General features: G+C 43.1%; 2 protein-coding genes across 2 annotated transcripts; one reads left to right on the forward strand and one right to left on the reverse strand.

The window, feature by feature from the left end:
• Positions 1-4: 4 nt before the first annotated feature.
• On the reverse strand, positions 5-9,938 carry znf341 (zinc finger protein 341; the record flags this gene model as incomplete). Its single annotated transcript, XM_083975787.1, has 17 exons — positions 9,900-9,938; positions 9,054-9,164; positions 8,335-8,525; positions 7,758-7,907; positions 7,336-7,665; positions 7,003-7,186; positions 6,568-6,661; positions 6,368-6,458; positions 6,060-6,258; positions 5,637-5,884; positions 4,592-4,800; positions 4,398-4,494; positions 4,138-4,270; positions 3,841-3,952; positions 3,643-3,713; positions 2,485-2,967; positions 5-153 (listed from the first exon to the last, which is right to left on the reverse strand). Exons 1-17 carry the CDS (start codon positions 9,928-9,930, stop codon positions 5-7), a joined length of 2,883 nt encoding a protein of 960 aa, XP_083831913.1. The 5' UTR covers positions 9,931-9,938.
• A 627-nt stretch (positions 9,939-10,565) lies between these two features.
• Positions 10,566-21,083, forward strand: e2f1 (E2F transcription factor 1). The gene is made up of 7 exons (XM_083975026.1): positions 10,566-11,932; positions 13,016-13,115; positions 14,290-14,509; positions 14,724-14,876; positions 17,292-17,406; positions 17,508-17,790; positions 19,034-21,083. Exons 1-7 carry the CDS (start codon positions 11,681-11,683, stop codon positions 19,273-19,275), a joined length of 1,365 nt encoding a protein of 454 aa, XP_083831152.1. The 5' UTR covers positions 10,566-11,680; the 3' UTR covers positions 19,276-21,083.
• The last annotated feature ends 1,689 nt before the right edge of the window (positions 21,084-22,772 follow it).

Below are 22,772 nucleotides of genomic sequence, written 5' to 3' on the forward strand. Positions count from 1 at the left end.
CACTTTAAAAACAAATCCCCCCTCCACCTTCTCCTGCAGCTTGTGGAGTTTGTGTTTCCACATGCATGGCGAGGTGGTGTTTGTCGTTAGCCATCAGGTAGCCTTTACTCCCACCCTCAGGCATCGGGGCGTCCTTCTGTAGCGGCCTGGTGTCTGCAGAGGCCCAGAGGTAGACCCTGGTTAGAGAGCTACATCCTCTGGACTGGTGGCTCTGCTGTGGAGAAGGATCCAGACCCAGTGGAGTTTGAAGTTCTTAAGTTCATATGAAGAAACTGCACAAGTGAGCAAAAGCTATGAGACTTGAGGCGACGGCCTGTTTGGACGGCTGGGACGACAGATACTGAGACAAAATCAGTGTAACATAACGAATGTAACATGATGAATAGTTGATTGGTAAAGTTGCCTATTTACATATTTTTTTGCCTCAGATTGTTGCCCCTAATGCAGCGTGTGGTTTTAATCTTGTTCTGGGTCAATCACATAATAAAACCCCCGCGTACATAGTAGTCCAACAAATATGTAAATATCATAATTCACTGCTCTTTTTTTGTTTGTTTGTTCTCCAGGATCCTTCATGTACAACTAAACCACTGTCACTCCCCTGTATATGAAAACAAGTTGTAAATGGTGTCAATAACAAATTTTCTTTTGTAAAAGAATGGTTTTAATAAGAGGTTTATGGTAACACTATATTTTCTTTTCCCTGTTTAATTTCCGATGTACATGAAAGATGTGTAATATAGATAAAAAAAATTGTCACCTTAATAAATTAAATCAAAAATCTGTGTGTGGTGTGTGTTGGCAATTCTGTGTTATGTTTTAGTCCCTGACCCCCAGGTTTCTCATCTATAAATGAGTGTATATGATGTCTTTTAGGTTTTCATTATATTGATTGGTCACATAATGACTGAAGTAAATAAAATCAACAGTAATGAGCCAGTTAAAATCTCTGATTGATGAAGAAAAATGAAGTCTGTTAACGGCCCAAAGCCACATACAGACACACAGTAACAATAAAAGCTTTATGAAAACATGGAACAAGATTTTGAAGTTTTGATAGAAAGCTTGTAGTTTTGGAGAGAAATACTATGATTCATTATCAATAAACAATGTGTAATGTCAACAAACAAGTACACCAAGAAATATAAAAATATTTAAATAAATATAGTAAATAAAACCTTCTGTAGATCCAAAAATAAAGCAAATTTTTGGGGGGTTTTGAAGGCATCTGGGACGGGGACAGTTTCACCTATTTCTCATGAGCAATATCACTACGCATCTCAATATCAAAACAAGTTTTTGAAATAACCTCCTTGTAATATGATACATCTAGGTTTAAATTAAAATTTTTGATCAACAGATTTGGATATAGTTCTTCCTGGGTGGCCCAAGTAGGTGGTCTCTAGTGAATTCACTTCTGTGGTGTTGTAGGACTGAGTTTGGCATTGGTTTACCTGCTTGTGTTGTTTTGCAGCACGTTTGTCTCTTTGCAGTGTGCTGACCTGTCATATTTAGGATGCCAACAACACCTGAGCAGAAAACTGATCACACACAAACAGGTAAAGTGTCAGAGGGTGAAATTTTACTGACATCTATATGGACACAAATCTTCTCCGATACACATACATTTATAATAATTTACTTTTTGCTACATAAAATTCAAAAGAATGTTGCTTTTGACCGCCAGGGTTTTAAGGATCAGTGTGTAGGATTTAGTGCCATCTAATGGTGAACCTGCAGAACAACCCTCTCAGTACAGGGATCCTTCAGTGGCCTTCAGGCAATGTAAAAACATCAAAGGCTAAGAGTTTGTCCATTGTGGGCTACTGTAGAAACATGGCAGTGCAACATTGTGGGCTCAGTGGAAGAGGACCCACCCCCTCTGGAGATATGAAGAGCTTATTGTAAGCTAATTAAAACACAAAGACTCTTAATTTCAGGTGATTATAAAGTATTGAAAACTTTCATTCATTCATTCATTCATGTTCTTTTAGATCCTCCTAAATCTTGCACACTGATCCTTTAGATTGCACAAAAATACTGTACTTCAGAACATGAAGATGATTCCCTGTTTTTCTTGGCCGAACAGATGTTCCAGGTAACATCCTACAGCTCACTCTCGTTTACAGTCACAAAAATGTAGCATGTCATTTAAATAGCGTTTTAATTTAAAACAAATGATGAACTCATTCCCCAGACTCTGATTGTTCTTCTTTTAAATGATGGCTCATTGGTCCATGTCCAGGAAACACTCCCACAAAGATGATGCTTAAAACTACAAACATGGCTGCTGCAAACAGTTTTGGTCGTTGCTCTGAATCTGCTCCAGCGCATCGTCGCCATGTTCCACCCCTTCATCTTCCTCCTCTTCTTCCTCCTCTTCCTCCTCGTCTTCCTCTTCCTCCTCCTCCTCCTCCTCCTCCTCCTCCTCCTCCTCTCTGTCTGTCTGCTCTGCGATGGTGGTGATGGACATTGCAGCCTGACAGCCTTCATCGATCCTCCTCCCCTCTCCCTTCTCCTCCTCTTCCTCCTCATGTCTTTCCACCTGCTCATGGCTTCCTTTTGAGCCTTCATCCTCCTCCTCCTCCTCTCCGTCACCTCCTGCTGTCCCTGTCCTTTTTGCTTCTCTTGTCATGAACCTGCTCCTCCTATCTTCCTCCTCTCCATCCTTCTCCCGCCCCATCATCACTCCTGCGATCTCCTCCTCCTCCTCCTCTTCCTCCTCTTCCTCCTCCTCCTCTTCCTCCTCCTCCTCTTCCTCCACCTCCCTGACGCCTCCTTCGCCTCCTGTCCGGTTCCCCGCCACAGGGCATTTGTGGTCTCTGTAGTAGCTCTGCCTGGTGAACCCCTTGTTGCAGGTGGAGCATCTGAAGCGGTAGTTATCCGTGTGGGACTGCTGATGCTCCAGCATGTGAGCCCGCCGGCTGAACGCCTTCTGGCAGAACAGACACTTGTAGGGTTTGATACCTGCAGGACAGCCCAGTTCACAACAATCAGTTTTTAATCTTACAATTTTTTAACCAACAGCATTCTTCATTCCATGGTGAGCTGGATGCAATGTGATGTTGTTCTACCAAGCACTCCTTTTGTGTCTGGTCTGAACATTAAAGTGAATCCTGTTATTAGTATAGATTTTATTTGCATTTGACCTTGTTTTACCCTTTTTTTTTTGGTGATTGTTTTTATTGTCTTAACTTTTATTGAGTTGGAAATTTATGTTGTTTTCCTACTGTTATTTATATTGCTAGCACTGGATTGTATGTATGTTGTGCAACACCAAAGTGTCCGCTACACAGTGTTAGCGGTTTTGCACAAGCCACTTTCTCCATTACACTCCGTTACCTCACCCAGTTGTACTTATAAAGTTTTGTTTTTTTTCTGCATAATTTATTCTTGTGTATTTTTACCTTGTTCAAATTACTCATGACCACCCCCACTGTTACTACTGTTACAAGAGAATTTCCCACATGTGGGATCAATAAAGAGTCTTATGTCTTATGTTATGTCTAATGCTAACTCGCACTCTGTGGACTGAGAGGCCACTCCCATGGTCACCCTAAAAGTTGACGTGATTGGTTCCTTAGTTATATCTTGCTCATTGTTTTGTCTTTTTTCATGCAAAAACAAACACCACTGACTCACCAGAGTGTGACAGAATATGAGCTTTGAGTTTGTCTGGTCTGTTGAATTCCTTTGTGCAGCCGACGTGTGTCCTATTAGGAAAACATGAAATTTTAGTTAGCATGAAATTAAATGGAAAAATACAGTGAGACAGTTCGACAGGAAATAATCAAAATGAAAGATAACAAAATAAAAGCTTTTCCTGTCGAGGATCCTCACCTGAAGGGGCACTTGTATTTCTTAAAAGGTTCATGGATCAGCATGTGACGCTTCACTTTGTCCTTCCTGTTGAACGTCGCCTCACAGAGGGGGCATTTGTACGGCTTCTCACCTGGAAGTGGAATCAGCATCAAACCCACTGTGAGTGATGATTCCACTACATTATCAGTACTATTATTATTGGCATTTCTGTCTATTAGAGCATAACAGAGTGTGCAGTGTGTACAGACACCTGACTTAGAAAAATAACTAAGAAATGCACATCTGCACATTAAATGAAGTTTTTCCTGCACAGACCTGAGTGGATCCGTGTGTGGAGTTTGAGGTAGTGCTCTGTCTTGAAGGCCTTCTTACAGATCTGACACTTGAACCTCCCTCCAGTGCCATGAGTGGGGAGGTGGCGTCGGAAATACCTTTCACACGGGAAAACCTGAAACAAACAGAATGAACGTGTTAATTACACACAATAGGTCTCTTTGCATAACGATGCCTTCACAGATTCACAGGTGTGTAGTGTGTGTCGGTTTGTGTGTGTGTGTGTGTGTGTGCTGCTGCACCTTTTGGCAATGCGGGCAGGGGAAGTTGTGCGAGGCAGTGAGTAGATGCTGTTCCAGAGCCTCTTGGGTGGAATATCGACTTTGACATTTCACACACCTGAAAAAGAAAAAAAGTGAGGCTTTAAAAAAAAAAAGTATTGCTTCTCTGTGTTCTGTTGTAATTGATATGTCATGATGGGCTGTGGCGAACTGACCTGTAGACGGTGGTCTCCTTGCGTGTGTTCTGCTGTGGGCAGAAGCAGTGGGAGTACTGGTGGACTCCCAGTTCGAAGAGGGAGGGGAACACTTTGCTGCAGAGGTGGCAGCGGTAGGTCAGCTGCTCCTGGTGAGTCCTGATGTGCTCCAGAAACTGATCCAGCTTCTGGAAAGTCTGTGAGCACGACTTCAGCACACACTTATAAACCTGTAGGGAGGCAAACAGGGAGTCCAGTTTTGTTGGCTTGTTTTATCCTAGTCACTATGTCTAATAGGACATGTAACCTTACTGTCTTTTTTCTTTTTTTTATTAGTGACTTTGCATAACAAAAGCAAATGTGGATGTGAATGACAACAATTATTGATACATACATAGTAAAATAATGTGATGTGAGTGTGAGTATGTCTCTGTTTTGTCTTTTCTTGGTCACAGTTTATGTTGTTCACTATTGTTGGTTTTTTAATGTTCTCATGGTCTTTTGTGTGTTGTTTTTTCTAATGTCATAGCACTTTGTAAACCTTTGTTTTTAAAGGCAGTATTTATGACATTCTTACAATGTTATAATGCAAATTAAAAAAATACAAGCCCTATGACCAAAAAGAAAAAGATGCAAATATGATATGAAATGTGATTATAAAATAATGCTTACCCTTCTGTGTACCAATATAAAATACATTATGTAACAATTTATAATTTAACAACGTAAAATTAAGTAGTGATGGGTGTTGAGCTCAGCTGGGTCTACTGTTGAGATGAGACCTCACCCATCACTCATCTGCACCCAGCATACAGAGACCCCAGAAGGACACGGGTGTGATCTGACATATTACATGATGAGCTCCCCCTCTCGCACCAGGGTAGGCTCAAGCTCAGCCTATAGCTCAAAGCCATTTGGTTCATATAGTGTGAATTCCCCACTATTATCTAGTGCAAACCCCTGCTATAAATTTATGGGAATCAATCGCACTTTGCAGATACCTGACAGGAACTTGAGAAAGCTAAATAAAGTGAGCGACTCTGCCTCCCCTGCATGTGCTGCTCACCTGCTCCCCTTTGTGCTGCGTCAGGTGGGACTTGAGCTGGAAGTAGGTCTTGAACTTGCTGGCGCAGAACTGGCACTGGTAGGAGCTGTCGATCACCACGATCTGTTTCGTCTGAGCCAGACACTGTTGGCTCTGGTTGGACTGCGCCTGCGCCTGAGGGTGTCCATTCTGCGCCGCTTCTGCCCCCTGGCCTCGCTCCGGATCGGCCAGAGCCTCGGTCGCGTTCTCCTCCAAATCCCCGGAGGCTTCTGGAATCACACAACATATTAACCGTGAGAAGTGAGAACATAAGGAGCGATAAACCTGCCGCTGTATCAGTGAACATTAGCAACCTCTGCTGATGATGCTGATGGTGATTTCTTTGGCAGACTGTTGCACTTGTGGCAGGAAACAATGAGCACACAACAGTATAACAGACGTTACCTGTCTGAGCTGCTGCTTCCTCTGCTTGTGTTTGATTGGTCTGTTGCTGAGGCCCCTCTTCCTCCTGTTCGCCTTGATGCTGCTGCTGCTGCTGCTGCTGTTGAGTCCCGCCTCCCTCCTCCTCATTGGCTGACACCGGCACCACCTTTACTGTGACTGGTAATCTTGACACTGTGCTGGCCACACCCATAGGCCAAACCTTTAAGATAGAGACAGTTGTTGTATTGTATATCATGGCGTTATATTCAATTGATCCATGTTCAGTGGTGCAACATTTGGTTAAAGAAACTGTGTCTGGGCGTGTGAACCTTGTGCGTCTGCATGTGTTTCTTCACGTTGGACTTCTGGGCGAAGGCTCGGCCGCAGACGATGCACTGAAACGGTTTCTCTCCTGTGTGGCTGTGATGGGAAAATATTTAAGAAGTCAATAAGTCCTGAGTGGAACTAATCTGAGTCACTTTCTGTTTTTGATTGGCGTACAGTTTTTTTGCGCCGACACATCACTCACCTTCTGATGTGCTGCTGGAGGTCAAAGTTCTTTGAGAAGATTTTGTCGCAGAAATTACACTTCAGCTTCGGACCTTTTCCTTTCAGCTGCTCTGCTGGGGAGAGAAATATAGTGGATGATTATTTATCCTCTGAACATCATCATATTGTTCATGTTTTTATTTTATATGTGATTTTGATTTGAATACTGTTTATGATGTTTATGACATGGCAAGTGAGGGCAAAGCCTCAATGTCCATTTTGAGAATAAATAAAGGTTTGAATATTAATAATGTATTTATAACTGCAGTCACAATGTGTATGTCTTTAAAACCTATTCCAACATTTTTATTTTGAATGGATCTACAGAAGGAAGCAGGGAATTTAAAATGTTAAATTGGTCAAATACAAGTAGGAATCAGTAGAACAATGCTCTTTAATCTTTTTTCTCACAGACCTGTGGCTCCGTCGGGGCTCTTCTTGTTGCTCCTCGGACGTTTGGGAATGATGACCTTTTCAAAATCGCCCAGCTCCGTCAGGTTGGTGGTGATGCTGCAGGTCTTTGTTTTGGTGCCCTGCCTCCCGGGGCTGTAGACAGGAGGGGTGGTGAACGACTGGCTCTCCACACACTGACTGGGAACCTGAGAGACACAGAGTCTTGCATGGATCACATGTACTTGACCACCTGGCCACCAAGTTTTTACACTTTCTTTCATGTGCAACAGCAAAAAAACCTTGGAGTTAAATGATGCACCTTGATATCGTAACCAAGCAGAAAAACCTTACTCACCTGCACAGGATGGAAAGGCTGCAGACCCAGTGTGTGGATCTCTGCACCACCACCACCACCACCACCGCCGCCTCCTCCTCCTCCAGCCATGTGGGGCATCGTGCTGTACACCTGCACCACTGAGTTGCTGTGGCTCGCGGGCACTTGGGAAGAGAGCGGCTGCTGGGTGGGCTGTGCGGCCGGCAGGGGGTGGGCTGCCGTTTGGCTGGAGGGCAGCGGGTGGGTGGACTGAGACTGTTGCTGTTGCTGTTGATGATGGTGATGATGGTGGTGGTGGTGGTGATGGTGTTGAAGGTAAGATACGCCTGCTGTGTGCATACTCAGGTTACTCTGCAACACAAAATAAAAACAGATTTGATCATTATTTTTGGTGAATTTGACTCTTACACAGTCGTATCACATTCTGTTTATATCTGCTTCACCTGTATGGGCGTCTGCATGGCAGCCATGGGCTGGTCGATGGAGGTGAAGGCCGAGATGGCCGACATGAGAACGTCGTCACTGACCAGCACGTTGCCTTGGACCAGAGTGTGTGTGAGAGGGGAGGGGGGGACTGTGATGTAGGTGGACACCTGGTAAAAAGACAAACATGAAGTATAACATAAGTATAACTTGTTGTTGTGTTAAAACAGAAGATGACTGTGTCAAAAGAAATTATAATCCTTAACAATTGGCTAAATACTATTGTCAAAAACTATTAATCATTGCTGTTTTCAGTGTATTGTTTCTACAAGCAGCTGCAATTACTCCTTTTTTCTTGTTTTCATATTTACAGTAATGCTGTCATCTTTTACACAATTCAAATTATTTCCAAAATGTATTTATAGTTTCTTTAAATTTTATTTTAATCAATCTTTGTTGTCTGTTTATTATTTGAACCCATAGGTTAAAGCCTTACAATAAATGTGTATCGTCTTTTATTACTGGCTTATGTACAAAACTGTATGATGGTCCCTAACTAACCCAAATCCTCTTGTAAAACAACATCTGTATCCTCACCTGTCTGTTGGCAGGAGTCTGTGGTACGGAGCTGATAGAGGGGACGGGTGTGTAGACGTTAGTTGAGGCCAAGGACACTGTGGAAAGGGAGGGGGCGCTAGACTGGCACTGCTCCCTCTTGTGTGTCATGAAGGCTGGCAAAGAGTTGAACTGTTTTTTACACTTCCCACAGAGGAAGACGTCCTCGTCGTCTGCGGGCAGGACAAACATGGAGGTTTGAGGCCGTTGGAGAAAGGGGACAACGCACCTACACTGCTGTACGCTGCAGTCAGAAGTGCTGCAGCGACAAAGGTCTTTGGCCATGAGCAGTAAACACATCCATGGCTGCACCATCAGAGGCAAAGGCTGGGATAAGAAGTGTGGTGCACAAACACACAGTAACTAGCATTGAGTAGCAATGTGACCTGTAATTTTGATGACCTCTACTCACACTTTTAACACTAATAGTCTGAGATTTTAATGGATAATTGATAAATAGGGGAAGTTTTCAAAACTAATATCTTAATGTCTTTTGTCACATATGTTCTCCAGGACCGTCCGAAGGAACTAAGATGGAAAAGAAAGGATGTGTGTCCAAACCTCACTCGTGTCATAGTTTTCACAAACCGAAACTGGGTAGTTTTCCTTCATGAGCCTACTTTAACCACCATTTTGTGGCTCTTTCCCTCTGTTTGCATTGCAATCATCTTGCAGTCACATACTATGTTTGTTGTACATACCCATAGATTGGATAGCGGCCGTGCCAGAGACATTCTGGTTGTTTGGGTCTGGAACTCCACCTTGGCCGTCCAGCAGAGACTGGACCGCCAACACTGTCTGGTTGTCCATCCCTACAGAGGAAGAAGAAGAAGAGGGTGGACAAACATAATAGGTATTTATTTAGTGGGCATATACACTGAATTTTGACAATATTATTGTAGTTTCAATGTTATAGACAAATTGTATTTTGTTGAAGGAAACTTGAAGAGATGACTAGTCTATGCATTGGCCTCTTAATTACTCAGTAAATAGAAAAACACACAGTAGGCTTTAAGTCAATACAATCAGCTGCACAAGGAGTTATCTTCAGCCACTGCAGCCCCACTTACAGCTACCTTATGCAGACTGTGTGGTTAAATTCAATGTAGAATACCTCAGGACATTAAAAAGTGGTTACACGTTTAGGTAATCTGTATCAGGTTGCTATAACTTCACCAAAAAAGACACACTATGAATCATTATTGGTTTTGATCAAAATGGCCTGCTGCAAACATGTAACGTGCAGTGTAAACAGCAGGACGAGGCCCACATTATTTTGCTGCCTGACTCCAATAGATGAGAATAAGTTAAAGTCATAATCTGTGCATAAAGTATAGTCAATAATCAATCTGTTTGTTTGTTTACAGTCATGGTCACCCTGTCTTCTGGGGGATGTTTTGATTGTTATTAGGAGAATATACACATTGCATAGATTTATATTGAGTTTTCCGGACATCGAAATGGCCCGGTATATAGACGTTGTTTAAAATACACATTTGTGTTTCATTTGACTTGTAATAACGCGGTTATTACCAAAATATCCATACCTTCAAGCACTTCAAATATTGCCTGCGCCATCTTGTCGCTCTCCAGCTGCGCGGTAGGCGCTCGATTAGCAAGGGCTGTCTGTTGAGGTTCGCTCCCATAGACATATATATGTCTATGTTCGCTCCACTCATTGACTTAAAAACACGATGGAAACCTTTAACTAGGAAGCTGGAGGCAAACATTTGTCCAAATAATGTTCAGGCTACATTGTCGGGGCAATACAATGTACGTCATATGGTCGGACACGGCTCGTTTCTTTAGAAAAGTTGAAGTTTTCGTTGCTTCAATGACCATGTAAGTATAAAGACAGATCAACAAACCATACAACTCAATATAGTTTTATTCTCGCTACAGCAATGTCAGGCACTCTAGTTTATATTTCAGAATAGTCTCAATTAATCAATCAACCCCATGTTATTTTGCTTGTCCTGATTAAAAAACGAGGCGTGAAGAGTGCGTTTGATTTCTTTCCGTGGAACTTGAACGCACCTTCGAATCGAAGAATCTGCATTCGACAAACTGACTGACACCCGTTTGCACCAATCGGAGAGCGCCAGTCCGGCTCTGCATAATGAGCAGCCGTTTGACCAATGAGAACCCTCCGATAGACGCACGTGCCCGTTTCGCGGCAAAAAAGATTTCGCGCGAAAACCGTCCAAGCCTTGTTTAGATGTAGATCAGCTGGGACAATAACAACAATAACAGCCGATAACGGGGTTGGGACAGCGCTTTCATGTACGGACCGCTCCCGGTGCGAACAAGGGAAGGACCCGCGACCCCTGTTGTGAAGGATGCGTGTGTATTTCACCGCTTTATTCCTTTTATTTCCAGTTTTGTCGGACTGCTTCCTGCGTGCCCCAACAAAACGAGGGGGTTGAAGAACTGCGGCTAATAACTTAGCTAGCATGCTAATCTGCCATATATTTGTACATGTAACGTTTTCCATGTATTATCCGCCGAAATAGTGTCGCCCTCGTCCGTGTGGTCTCAAAGATGCTGTCGAAATACGGCGATGCGTTTTACACAGTCGATATTTAGTCTCGATAGCTTACTTCTGGAAAGCTGCTATAAAGTTTTAATAGCTTTTAAACTTAGCTCCGTCTCGACCGTGAGAAGAAATAACACAATTTTATACCCGGCAAGAGCTAATTCATCGGCTTCACCGGGTTGTTTGTGAACTTGTGTCAGTGTGTGTCGTCAGGACAGGAGCTAGCTCGTTAGCAGGGTCGGTAGCTGTGTTGAGGGCAGTGTGGCCAGGCCTCGCGGCTCTACTGTACTGACAGGAGAGATGAAAACAAAAGATTAGCCTGCTCCCTTTGCTAGCTCGCTAACCTCCATCGTTTACTACCCGCACGGTCAATGTATGCCTGATACCATATCAGCGGACGAGCCTCGAGGCGCACACTTGGTATGCATTTAGCTGTATTATTTTATTTGCCAAATATCCTGTTTGGCTGAACATCCCGTCACCATAACTCTGTAATTGATTTAGCTCGTCGCGTATTGCCATACTTAACACTTTAAAGTTATACGTGTGTAGTAGCTTCTGTATAGACAGTCAACAGGGAGAATAGGAAGGGACATATATTTCATATAGAGATGTTTGGGCTGCCTCTGAGCACCTGCAGGAAAACTTTCAGGAGGTTTCAGCATTGCTGCTTAAATTCACTCGGTACAGCCAATGCAAGTTGGTGCTGAGCCTCAGTCAAAACACAGCCACGTAGTTTGTGACCCCAGCGGCCCTCAAGTCAAGTGAAGGGTCACTCAGTGACACACTGCAATGTCAGAGACTCTCATAACAGGCCAGACATCGGAGGACCTGTTGGCCGACTTTGAGACCCTGCTGAACTCTGGGAGTATTGACCTGGGCCAGGACCACCAGATAGTGATCATCACCAGCCCCAGCAATGAGGGACTCCACCCGGCAGTCGCCCCCACCAGCACAGGGGAAATCCTGTTGTTTGCCACGCCCCAGGGCCCCGCTGACGTGGGGCTCCAGGACAAGAGGAGACCGGCTCTGGGAAGACCTCCGGTGAGAGGAGGGAGGGAGGGAGACAGATGTAAAAGAAAGTGAAAGAGTGAGATGGGAAGTGGTTGGCTGAGGAGTTTATTGTCAGCAGTATATGTCTTGTGGAAATGTTTACATGAACCTGCTCCCGCCTGCATAGCTGTACAAGGCCCTCCACCTGTTGCTGTAAGATGTTTTGTTTTGCTTTAAGTTCACCAGGGGATTTCCTTATTAGTAATGTTGCATTTCCTATTCACTCCTCAATACAGTAGTACACAACTGAATCAACATCATAGTTACAATATGTCACAAAAGTGAGTACAGTAGTACACCCCTCACATTTCAGCAACATCTTCTCATGGGACAATACTATAGAAATGAAAGTTCAATATAACTTATAGTCAGTATACATCTTGTATAGCAGTATAGCTTTACTATCCACTGAAAATATACACCACACAGCCATTATTGTCTAAATGGGTGGCAACACAAGTGAGTACACCTCACAGTGAACATACACAGACTTGATGCAGTGTGCGGCGTACGCTCTGAGCACCGACAGGCTGGCCTCCTACTTCTTCAACCTCTGCAGCAATGCTGGCAGAACTCATCCGTCTGTTTTTTGAAGCCAACTTCTGGATATGATGCAGAGCGAGGACTCGACTTCTTTGGTTGACCCCAGCGAGGCCCGTTCCATGTGTAACCCGTCTTGCAAAACCGCTGTATGACCGTGGCCATCGTGCTGTAGCTCAGTTTCAGGGTGTTACTAATCTTCCTATAGTAGAGAACAACAAGTCTATTTCTCAGATTCTCATAGACTTCTTTGCCATGAGGGGCCATGTTGAACATCCAGTGGACAGTATGAGAAAATTGTACCCATAGAACGGAATTTAATAGCAAATCTATACTGCTACACAAGCTGTACTCAGACTACTCTAAAGTGTATATATATACAAGTTTAATTTCTATAGTATTGTCCCATGAGAAGATATAATAAAATGGCTGCTGAAATGTGAGTGGAGCACTCACTTTAGTGAGATACTGTAGCTGTAATAATGTGTTTTTACAAAGTCTCTTTCTTTTCTGCAAACATTTGTATTTCTTCAGGTGAAGAGGAAGTTGGACCTGGATAGTGACCATCAGTACGTCAGCACCACTCGACCGTCCGTGGGCCAAGCACCACCCTCCACACCTGCCCCTCCCAGAGGTACACACACACACACACACACACACACACACACACACACACACACACACACACACACACACACACACACACACACACACACACACACACACACACACACACACACAGAGGTACACACACACACACACACAGAGCAGATTTGTCTTTAATTTCTACAAAAAAAAGGAACAATGACAGCACTTGTTGTTTTTTTGGTTTCTCTTCATTGACTTTGATCAGTCATGTGGTTCATACACAAAGCACAAGGTTTAAAGTTTGAGTGGGTTCTTGTGGGAGTCACAGACAAGATAGGTAATGATTGTTTGTCATTATCAAAGAACTGATTGATAGTATCGGTTCAGGTATCAGGTATTGGCACGTGACCCACATTATCTCCTCTCTTATTGATCATGTTTGTGGGAGTAGAAGTTCCTCTGGTCTGTGAGGCTGATCAGAAAAACATCAGACACTGTTGTACTTCAACAGCATAAACTTCCTCAAACTCACTTCATGTCTTTTTCAAATGGGATAAATAATGTGTAACTACAAGAACACCAGAGAATAGACCGTGAAGTTTCACACACAGAATTTAACCGGAGCAGAGCTTTTAGTACAAAACACACATTTCATTTCAGATTCTCTCTGGACGTCTCAGGGGTAGTGAAACTGAGAAGTTGCGGCAAATAATGTGAATTTAATCCAAAGCTGTTGAGATGAAGGAATGTTTTTCAAAACTCTGTTTCTAAATCTGGAAGCCTCTGAATTTTCTATTTGTTGCCACTCGATTTGCCAAACTAGGAATTGATGTTTTATACTGAAAGAGCATTTCTAATAGATTTTTACATTTGTATTTGGGCCATTTGCCATCGCCATAGTTTATAAAAGAAGGAGAGTGGATGAGGAAAAGATGGAGACAAAAGGGATGCCTGCCAGAAACTAATTATGTGTGATGATACAGAGTTAAACTGTCTCGCAAACCAACAGACCTCTGTGTTCAGTTCAATAGTGTAAGATAAATTCATACTTTATCGGGTATTTTCTTTCTTTCTTTCTTTCTTTCTTTCTTTCTTTCTTTCTTTCTTTCTTTCTTTCTTTCTTTCTTTCTTTCTTTCTTTCTTCTGTGGGCCAGTAAGGTTGCATCTTTATATGGGAACAAATGACCCAGTGTGGTTACAAACAGATTTTTTCTTTCCAGTTCCTCGCACCACCACAGAGAAGTCCCGGTATGACACGTCGCTGAACCTGACCACCAAGCGCTTCCTCAGCCTGCTGTCCCAGTCGGCTGACGGAGTGGTGGACCTAAACTGGGCCTCGCAGGTCCTCGACGTCCAGAAGAGACGCATCTATGACATAACCAACGTCCTGGAGGGAATCCAGCTCATCTCCAAGAAGTCCAAGAACAACATCCAGTGGCTGTGAGTTAAAAAAAAAGAAGTAATATTAAAATGTGTCACCAGACACACAGACAATAATGCCACTGTTAGGAAACTGGTGCAGCTAAGAATAACTATGACATCATCGGAAGACATGAATTGCAGCCATTAAGCAGGATGTACTTTTTAAAAGTGCCTATTGTGTGTTTTCTCTTTCCCATAAACCACTCTGATTTATTTTTGTATTGTCCTGCAGTGGAAATCGAATTGATGCTGCGCTGGTTTCCCGCCACAAGGAGCTGCAGAGGGAGGTGTGTAACCTGACGGAGGCTGAAGAGCAGCTGGATGAGCTCATTTCCAAATGCAACCTGCAGCTCCGACTCCTCACCGAGGACCCACAGAACAAGAAATATCCTTCTGACCCGGGATCAGCCCTGTTAGACGGAAAGCTGGTCACGAATGTGGAAAAAGTGGAAAAAAAAGTGATTGCTGCAGCGCCAGGAAGCAACAAGGAGGTTATGTTTCCAGCCATGTCTGTCTGTTTGTTGGTGTAGCAGCTCGTCGTTTCCTGTGGTTCACCTCAACACACACCACACAACGTATCGGCTTCCAAACCAGCTCTTTGTATTTTGAATGCGCAGTTAAATAACACGGATCAACATGGGCACCGTGCACTCTGCTCCAAACACAGGTCACGCTTGTTCTAACAGCAGTTCTGCTGGTGCACCTCTGTGTGTGAGTCTGTGAGTCCCAACACACTGCTGCAAATGAAGGAGAGTAATAAGTCACCCAGATACAACTGTATTAAGCCGGGCATACACTGTACGATTTTGACACGATTTTTGAGTCGCACGACCTGCCGACTATCGGGCCCGATTTTCCTCTCGTCGTGCGTCTATATTCGTACAGTGTACAGGGGGAGCGACGATTGTCGACTCCCAAACCACAATTGGACGGTCGGATGAATTTCTGACATGTCAGAAATTTTGGTCGTACGACGGAAGCATTCGCACAGTGGAAGCAGAGCCCCGACCCGACCGGAGCATTTCTCCCCCAGTGCACATGCACAAAGTGTCATAAATAAACAACAAATAAACAGAAAACATCTAAACATGGGTGTTTGTGCAGACTAGCTCGCCTGAAAAGACACGAACAGATAAACAAACACATTACTCCGGGGCGGATGTCAACTGCTACTTTGTATCGACTCCGGCCGGGACTCCCCCGCCCCTCCACCTCCCACTACTGTTATTCTGACACTTGAGTTAAATGACAGCTGTGTTGAAAACCACGCCATGGTCCGTAATCGCAGTGCAGCTGACGAAAGGAGAGAAAAAAGAGAGTTGTGGAAAATGCTCTCATTGATTAGAGCGGCAGGCAGTGATCAGCTTTGGTGACGGCGGCGCTGACGGACCCGCTGTAATAACGATCCAGCCCCCGCTGAGGAGGAACTATGAAGAACTTGTGATTAAAAGGTGATTAAAAAGTCGAGTAGAGCCGCTGTACTGTGTAGTGGAGAAGGGGCTATGCACACGTACACGCGCGATCCTCCTCTCAGATGTGGCTGCATCTCTCCAGGTCACAGTGTGAGAGAAATAAAAGCTCTGACTTGCTCGGGCAGACGTTGTCACGTGTACACGTTCACATCCCTAGTTTTAGCGCTCTGTACCGCGGCAATCAACAAAGCAGCCCTTTTCTCCTTGGTTAACATGCTGCAAACAAAGGGCGTCGGTGCTTTCAAATAAATCTTTATTGACAGCTGTCAATAGACAGGACAGTTAAGGGGCCGATGGCGCGATTTCACATGGTTATCACCCGTACAGTGTGAGTACTCTGGTCGTATTCGATGATCGGACCGTACAGTGTGAGTACTCTGGTCGTATTCGATGATCGGACCGTACAGTGTGAGTACATCAATCGTGAGCTTCGGCCGTAGATCGTAGACGATTTACTCGTACAGTGTGTGTTGGTGCTAAAGACACGATTTTCAAAAATCGTACAGTGTATGCCCGGCTTGAATTAACTCACCTCAGCACCACTGCCTGAGCCTCGACAGCGAGCAGATACCACGTCCTCTACCACAGCCGGTTTGTTTAAAAAAAGGGGGCAGATCTAAGTATCTTTTATAACATCATAAGAAGAGGCCATCTTTTGATATTAAGTAAATTTTCATGTCTTGATGTGAAAAAAAAAAAACTATGGTATGTCCTTCTCTGAACACTGTTCTGGTTTCACATGTCGGGGATTCTGTCCAGCTCATCTAAGTTAAACTCACATGTCTGCTCTTTTATCCCACTCAGCAATTAACTTTTATATTCTCACAGACTGTGAGAGTATGAAAGTTAATTACTTACGATTAGTTACCATGACAACATGTTACCTTTTTCTCACAAAAGTTAAGTTTTTAATGCCTTTGTTTTTTAACAACCACTACGGTTGAACTGAGCTGAAACTCAGTTCTTACATTTAAAGGTGTGATGCTCAGGATCTGTGTCTGATATTGGCCTCCATCACTGGTGAGTAAAGGTTCTCAGGGAGAGATTGTGAAGGAAGACAATGCTGTGTTTGAAGGAGCTTTTGCAGTGGGACAGTCTAGTCTTTCTGGCGTGGTCTTCAGGCGCAGCCTCCGGATAAGGACACGGACCCATAAGGCTGTGATTCCGTCCACAGGAGGTAAAAATGAATCCAACACAAAAGGAAAAGAGAGTTCCCATTGACTGGTAGCTCAGTGTGTAGCAGAGCAGGGCGTCATGTCAGCGACATGGACATCTCGCAGCAGCCTTCGTATGAGTGTTGTGTGTTCCTTAACTGTCGTGTCCATCACGTTGGGCTATGTGCGCTGCCAGGACTTGAGGAAGTCGTTCGATTCCCCAGACCAGCTGGTGATGGTGATCAGAGCTCCACCAGAGACCCAGATGCAAGTTTCAGAGCCCAGCGAGGTACAGATCTTAAAATGAGCTTCATTAACACTTGTTTATTTGTTTTGGGGTTATGATGTTTTCACGTCGACACATCTGTGCGTCTTGTCTCGGTCTCTCAGGGTTACCAGGTGTCGCTGAAGAGCACGCGGGGTCCAATCGATGTCTTCCTGTGTCCAGACGACAGCTCCGGCGTCTGTAGCCCCATGACAGACGGCAGTCCCTCGAAGCCCGCCTCCGACCCCCCCCTGGTCCCGTCGCCCACGCAACCCACTGAACAATCACAGGCCAAACCCTCCACAGCCCCCCCGGAGGCGGGGTTATCATCTCCAGTGTCGACGTCTTCCACGGCGACGGCAGCATCCCAGCAAGACCCCTCATCGCTGGTGTTAGGAGGTTACACAGGTGAGCGCTCACGTGATTACATGAATAAATACATAATTATATCAGGTCTTTGATTAAAAAGCTGCAGTGTGTTTCTATGAAAAAGAGCTTCTTTTTTTTTGTTGTTGATAGCTTTGCTGTTGCTACGTAGCTAACATTTAAAGAAAAAGAAGAAAGGCCAGCAGCACCGGTGTCCTTCTCATTGTTTTTTATTGCAAACTGTGCCGTGATATCTAACGTTCAGATTCTAGTCTACTCACCCCTTGCATCGGCAAAGTGACGGTGGCCTCAGAGAGGGAATATTTCAGGAGCATGGAGCGATGTGAAAGTCTAAACCATTTTACGATATGTCTGCTGTTTCCTACAGAATTATAAGGCTACGAGAACCAAACAAATTTTATTTTATAGCGATTATACACTTACACAAATATATTCATGGGTAGTATATTCAGATTTTGCCAATAAACCTTGCCAATTATTACACACTGAACCTTTAAGAGCTGTATATTCACCAGTCAAAAGGAAACGTAGCGGAAGTTCAGTATCAAACTTTTAGCACAAACCAACATCTGTCTCCAGAGGTTACAGTAGTTCTTGTTATCGCAACACCTGTCGAGCCCTCAGCAGCTCTCACACACTGAGTGACGTGTTTGTCCTGCATTATAGGAGGGGGGTCAGCAGGGTTAGTCTCCACTGCTTCCCCTCTGTTACTCAGTGATCCACACAGTGAAGGAGCTGATGTTGAAATCACAGACGGCTGCACAACAACACCGCCAAATTAAGATCAAATCCTTTGAATTTGCTCACTCTAAAACTATTTTATTAGATTTTGGCAAAACCTATATTCATTTTTGATCAGGCAGAATGAAATGCATGCACACACCTGCTCTCCTCAGATTATTACACCTCATTGTTACTCTCTCTTGATGGTTTCTCCCTCAAACCTGTATAATGTAGCATTTCAGCTTGACTTGAGTGTTTTGCTCAATTCAAGTGCCCCAGTAAACCAGGTCAGTGTGTGAGCATGTACGAAACAGTGCTTGAATGCTGGAACTGGCACACCTGGAAACAAACTGGAATGCAGAAACCATCAATCATTTTCAGTAACATGTCTGCTTTTCCTGTTGTGACATGTTAGCGTCTGTTGCGAAAAAGAGCTGTCAGTTACTGGAGATGATTAGTTTATTAATTAAACCCGAACACAGAGGAGTGCCGCTGTTTATGTCGGTAGTTTTTTTTTTTAAATGTTCACTTTCCGCGACAGATTCGCTGATGGGAGGCGACCCGTTCTCCAGCCTCGGAGACATGTCGGACTTTAACCTCTCGCCCCTCTCCTCCTCGGACTTCCTGAACGGAGACGGCCTCTCTCTCCCACTGGACGGTTTCATCAACCTGTCCCCCCCTCACAGTCACGACTACCACTTTGGACTGGAGGACCACGAAGGCATCAGCGAACTGTTTGACTGTGACTTTGGCGACCTGTCGCAAGTGTTGGGCGAGAGTTAGACGAAAAAGAGGCGGAGGAGGGAGAATGAGAGTTGGCCTGGAAATCAACATTGTATGGATAAAATGTTTGTTAAAAAACAAAAACATAAAAAAAAAACCATGCAGGCTTAATGTTATATTAAATGTCAGGGTGAAGGAAAATGATACGATTAATTGCCTGTGATCCCTAAATTTGCCCCAAGTACAAAATTTGAACCCCTCTCCCAGATTGTACAGCACATTCTTAGCACTTCTCTTTGGCCATTTAAACATTTTAGACCAAGACTTTAGCTTTAGCATAGCTATTTAAATTATTTATATGAATGTTATTTTGATATTTTGTACTAAGTGAGGTTTTCATTGTTATTGATGATGTTTTATCTGAGTGGGTTGTGCAGGTGTTGGTGTGTGTGTGTGGAGGGTGGACTCATCTGGCTGGTTTCCTTTACACTCATCAGTTTGCATGTACACGGCTCCGTCTGAAGCTGCTCTAATGAAGCCAGGGTTCATATTAGTGCGGAGTCATGTTCGGGCTTTGCGGAAACATCTCGGAGCAGCCTCTCTGAGGTTCACCCTTGATTTCTTTCCTTTTTTTCCACAATAGTGATCAATACGAGTTTTAAACAAAAGAAAAAAGCCCCTCCCTCACAAATAGTTTGTGTCTAAAACTGGAATCCTGAAAAGCTGGATCGTCTTAATGTCCCAGGCCCCCAAGACTAGATTTTGCACTTGTTCCACAGTCTGTGATAAAAGTCTGTGGACTCCCATCTTCCCTCAAATAAGGTTGCGGGTTACCGTGACGTGTCTGCAGGAGCCGAGGTAGAAGCGCCTCAGTCAGACAGATAATCAAAGCAGAAACCAGCAAATTGAAGTGGTGTATAGGAAACCAGGTGCCGATGGGCCGCTGCAGTTTTGCGCTGGCGGGTTCAAACTAATACTGAATATGGTTCTCTATTAGTTAGCTAGGCGTTTAGCCTTAGTCTCAGGTGTTCGGAGCAGAGCAAAATCTGAAATCAATGTTTTTGATGCAATGTGAGAGTGTCTGTTTTAGATGTTTCACAGGGGGACGTGTAGGTCGACAGTAGATTCAAGTAGACAAGTTTAGAAAAAGCTCAAAGACAGAGTATGGTTTTTATTTAGTTTTTTTTAAATTATTATTCCTCAGTCGGGGTTCAGGTGAGAGGTTGAGCAGATCCTCACAAACCGCTCACTCTTCACTGCAAGATTTCTCAAATCATCACTCCGGTGGTTTGTGTCTCATTAAGGGTGACAGACGCACACCTAATCCTTGTAGAGCAGTGATGACTTCAGGAAGACGACGTGAGGAAGTGTTGGACTCTCACTTCACTATATGCACATCAGATCAGTTCAGGAAGTTCATGTTCAAGCCTTAAATCAGTGCCCTTTACCACGTAAAGGGACGCATGTCTTATCTCAGCCCTGAAAGGATCAATTCCTCCCTGATTTTCTACTTCAGTCACATCAGCTTCATGTCCACAGCATACCACACATCTCCTTTGTGTTTCCGTTGGTTGATTTTCAATTCAACTCCGCAGCAATAACATGTTTTCACATCATGAGCTCCATGTGAGATGGAAATCTGTCCTGCTACATGTCCTGTGTTGTTCTTGTCGTTGTTAGAAATGTCGGCATCAAATGTTTGTTTTTTTCTCTTGTTCTTAAGTTATGTAAGCTAACATGTTGTTGCATTCCTGAAGTGTAGTGTTTTAATGTGTGTGCGGGTGTGTGTGTATTGTGTGTGGGAAAAAATAATTTCTTTTGTTGAATTTCATATTTATTTAAAAAAGGTTAAAAAAAAATTAATAGAAAAAAAAGGTACAAAATTTGGTCATTGATCTTTTTGGCAGGAAGGGACTTTATACCCAAACCCTTACTTTAAGTTGTGCTTTGTTTTCAATGTCCTTCACTGGTGAAAAGAAGTATTTTGTTTGTAAAATAGCTTCTCATTAGTAGCACATTTAAATTTTTTTTTTCTTTTTGTTTGTTTGCCTTTATGGAGAATATATTTTCCTACCTTTTCCTACTTCTTTTTGTGCATGTGCAACCTTTGCATTGGCCAATGATGCCATGTTTTTTTCAAGGGAAATTTCACAAATAGAATATATTTGTCATATTTGACTCAATGTGACTGACAGTGTAACTTAATTGTTGAGACCCCACCTGGTCACAGATCATAATGCTCAGTCACTTCAGTGTATATTATTAGATATTGCAGTTGCAGGCAACATTGCTATTCTAAGGTTGTACATGTATTATTATTATTGTATTAAGTGTTGCCTTTGGGTGCCTGAGAGTCTCATGTGAATGTGTGAAAACCTTGTAACCACAGCCATCTTTTCTTTTCTTTACCTATATTTGGAAACCTTAAAATCCAACATATAATTTCATCAGCATCTGAAAAATGTTTTGAACTGACATCATATAAGCCACTCTCTAATGCCAGGCTTCCAGTATCCTCTGCTATCTAATCTGTTTTTTTTTTCTGTCCTGTTCAAGTTGCCAACCTTTGTGATAGTTGTGTGACGTTTTGCCTCTCTGCAGGACCGACACAGTGCCTTGATGGTGTAAAATATGAACCATTAAGAGAAATAAGGGTTGATCATGCTCTGGGGTGAAAGAATGCAGCTTTGTTTGGGAAAATGTTTGAGACAGCATTTGCACCTTGGTTGAAATTGAATCTCCTTAAGTTCAAAGAGTCGTTGGTGACTGCAGTCACCAGCAGGTCCCAGGAGATGAGTAGATTATTCAGAAAATAAGCTGTATTGAATTCATCATGAAATATAACCTTTGACCCAAATGATGTAACACTATAAATGTGTAAGAAGATGTTTCTCCACGTGTTGAAGACACAAAGGTCTATGAGGTCTCTGCTGACTGCTAATGCTATGAAATTGCTTTGACAGAACAAATGTGGACGTAGTCCAATGACTCCTGATTTAGTCACTGTTCAAAGTGTGTAAGGGAAACTGGTTTATTCAGCAATTTAACAATCACTTTTTTTTCTTTGCAAATTTTATTATCTGTTGCAGCATTCTTGGTTAAAAGACAAATACAAGTTTGTAATTTCAGAATTATTAATGGACTCCAATATGTCCTTTTGTATCACTTTTTCTTTGACAAAATAAAAAGTCAACTATTTTAATTGGACTCAATTTTCTTGTCCTTTGTCCTAAGACAAAAAAGAACAAAAAACATATTTTAAGACATCATAATATTAGAATTGCAAGAAATGCACAATTTAATCTCTTAATCTTATTTTTTTCTTGCAAAATTTGACCTCATTGCTGACCTTTGTTGTGAAATGTTACTATTTTATTCTCAAATTTATGTCTTTAGATATTTTTTTCTGGTCTAACACCCCATTATGTCATTCAACCATTTTACATTTGGGGTTTAAATTCAAGTTTGTCTCACTAAAACTGAGTTAAAAGTCACATTGAGAGAAGAACTAAGGTTATATGCTGCTGGAGAAAATACATTCAGCAGTGTTTTCTCAG

Source organism: Trachurus trachurus (genome assembly GCF_905171665.1).
Source record: "Trachurus trachurus genome assembly, chromosome: 7".
NCBI lineage: Eukaryota > Metazoa > Chordata > Actinopteri > Carangiformes > Carangidae > Trachurus > Trachurus trachurus.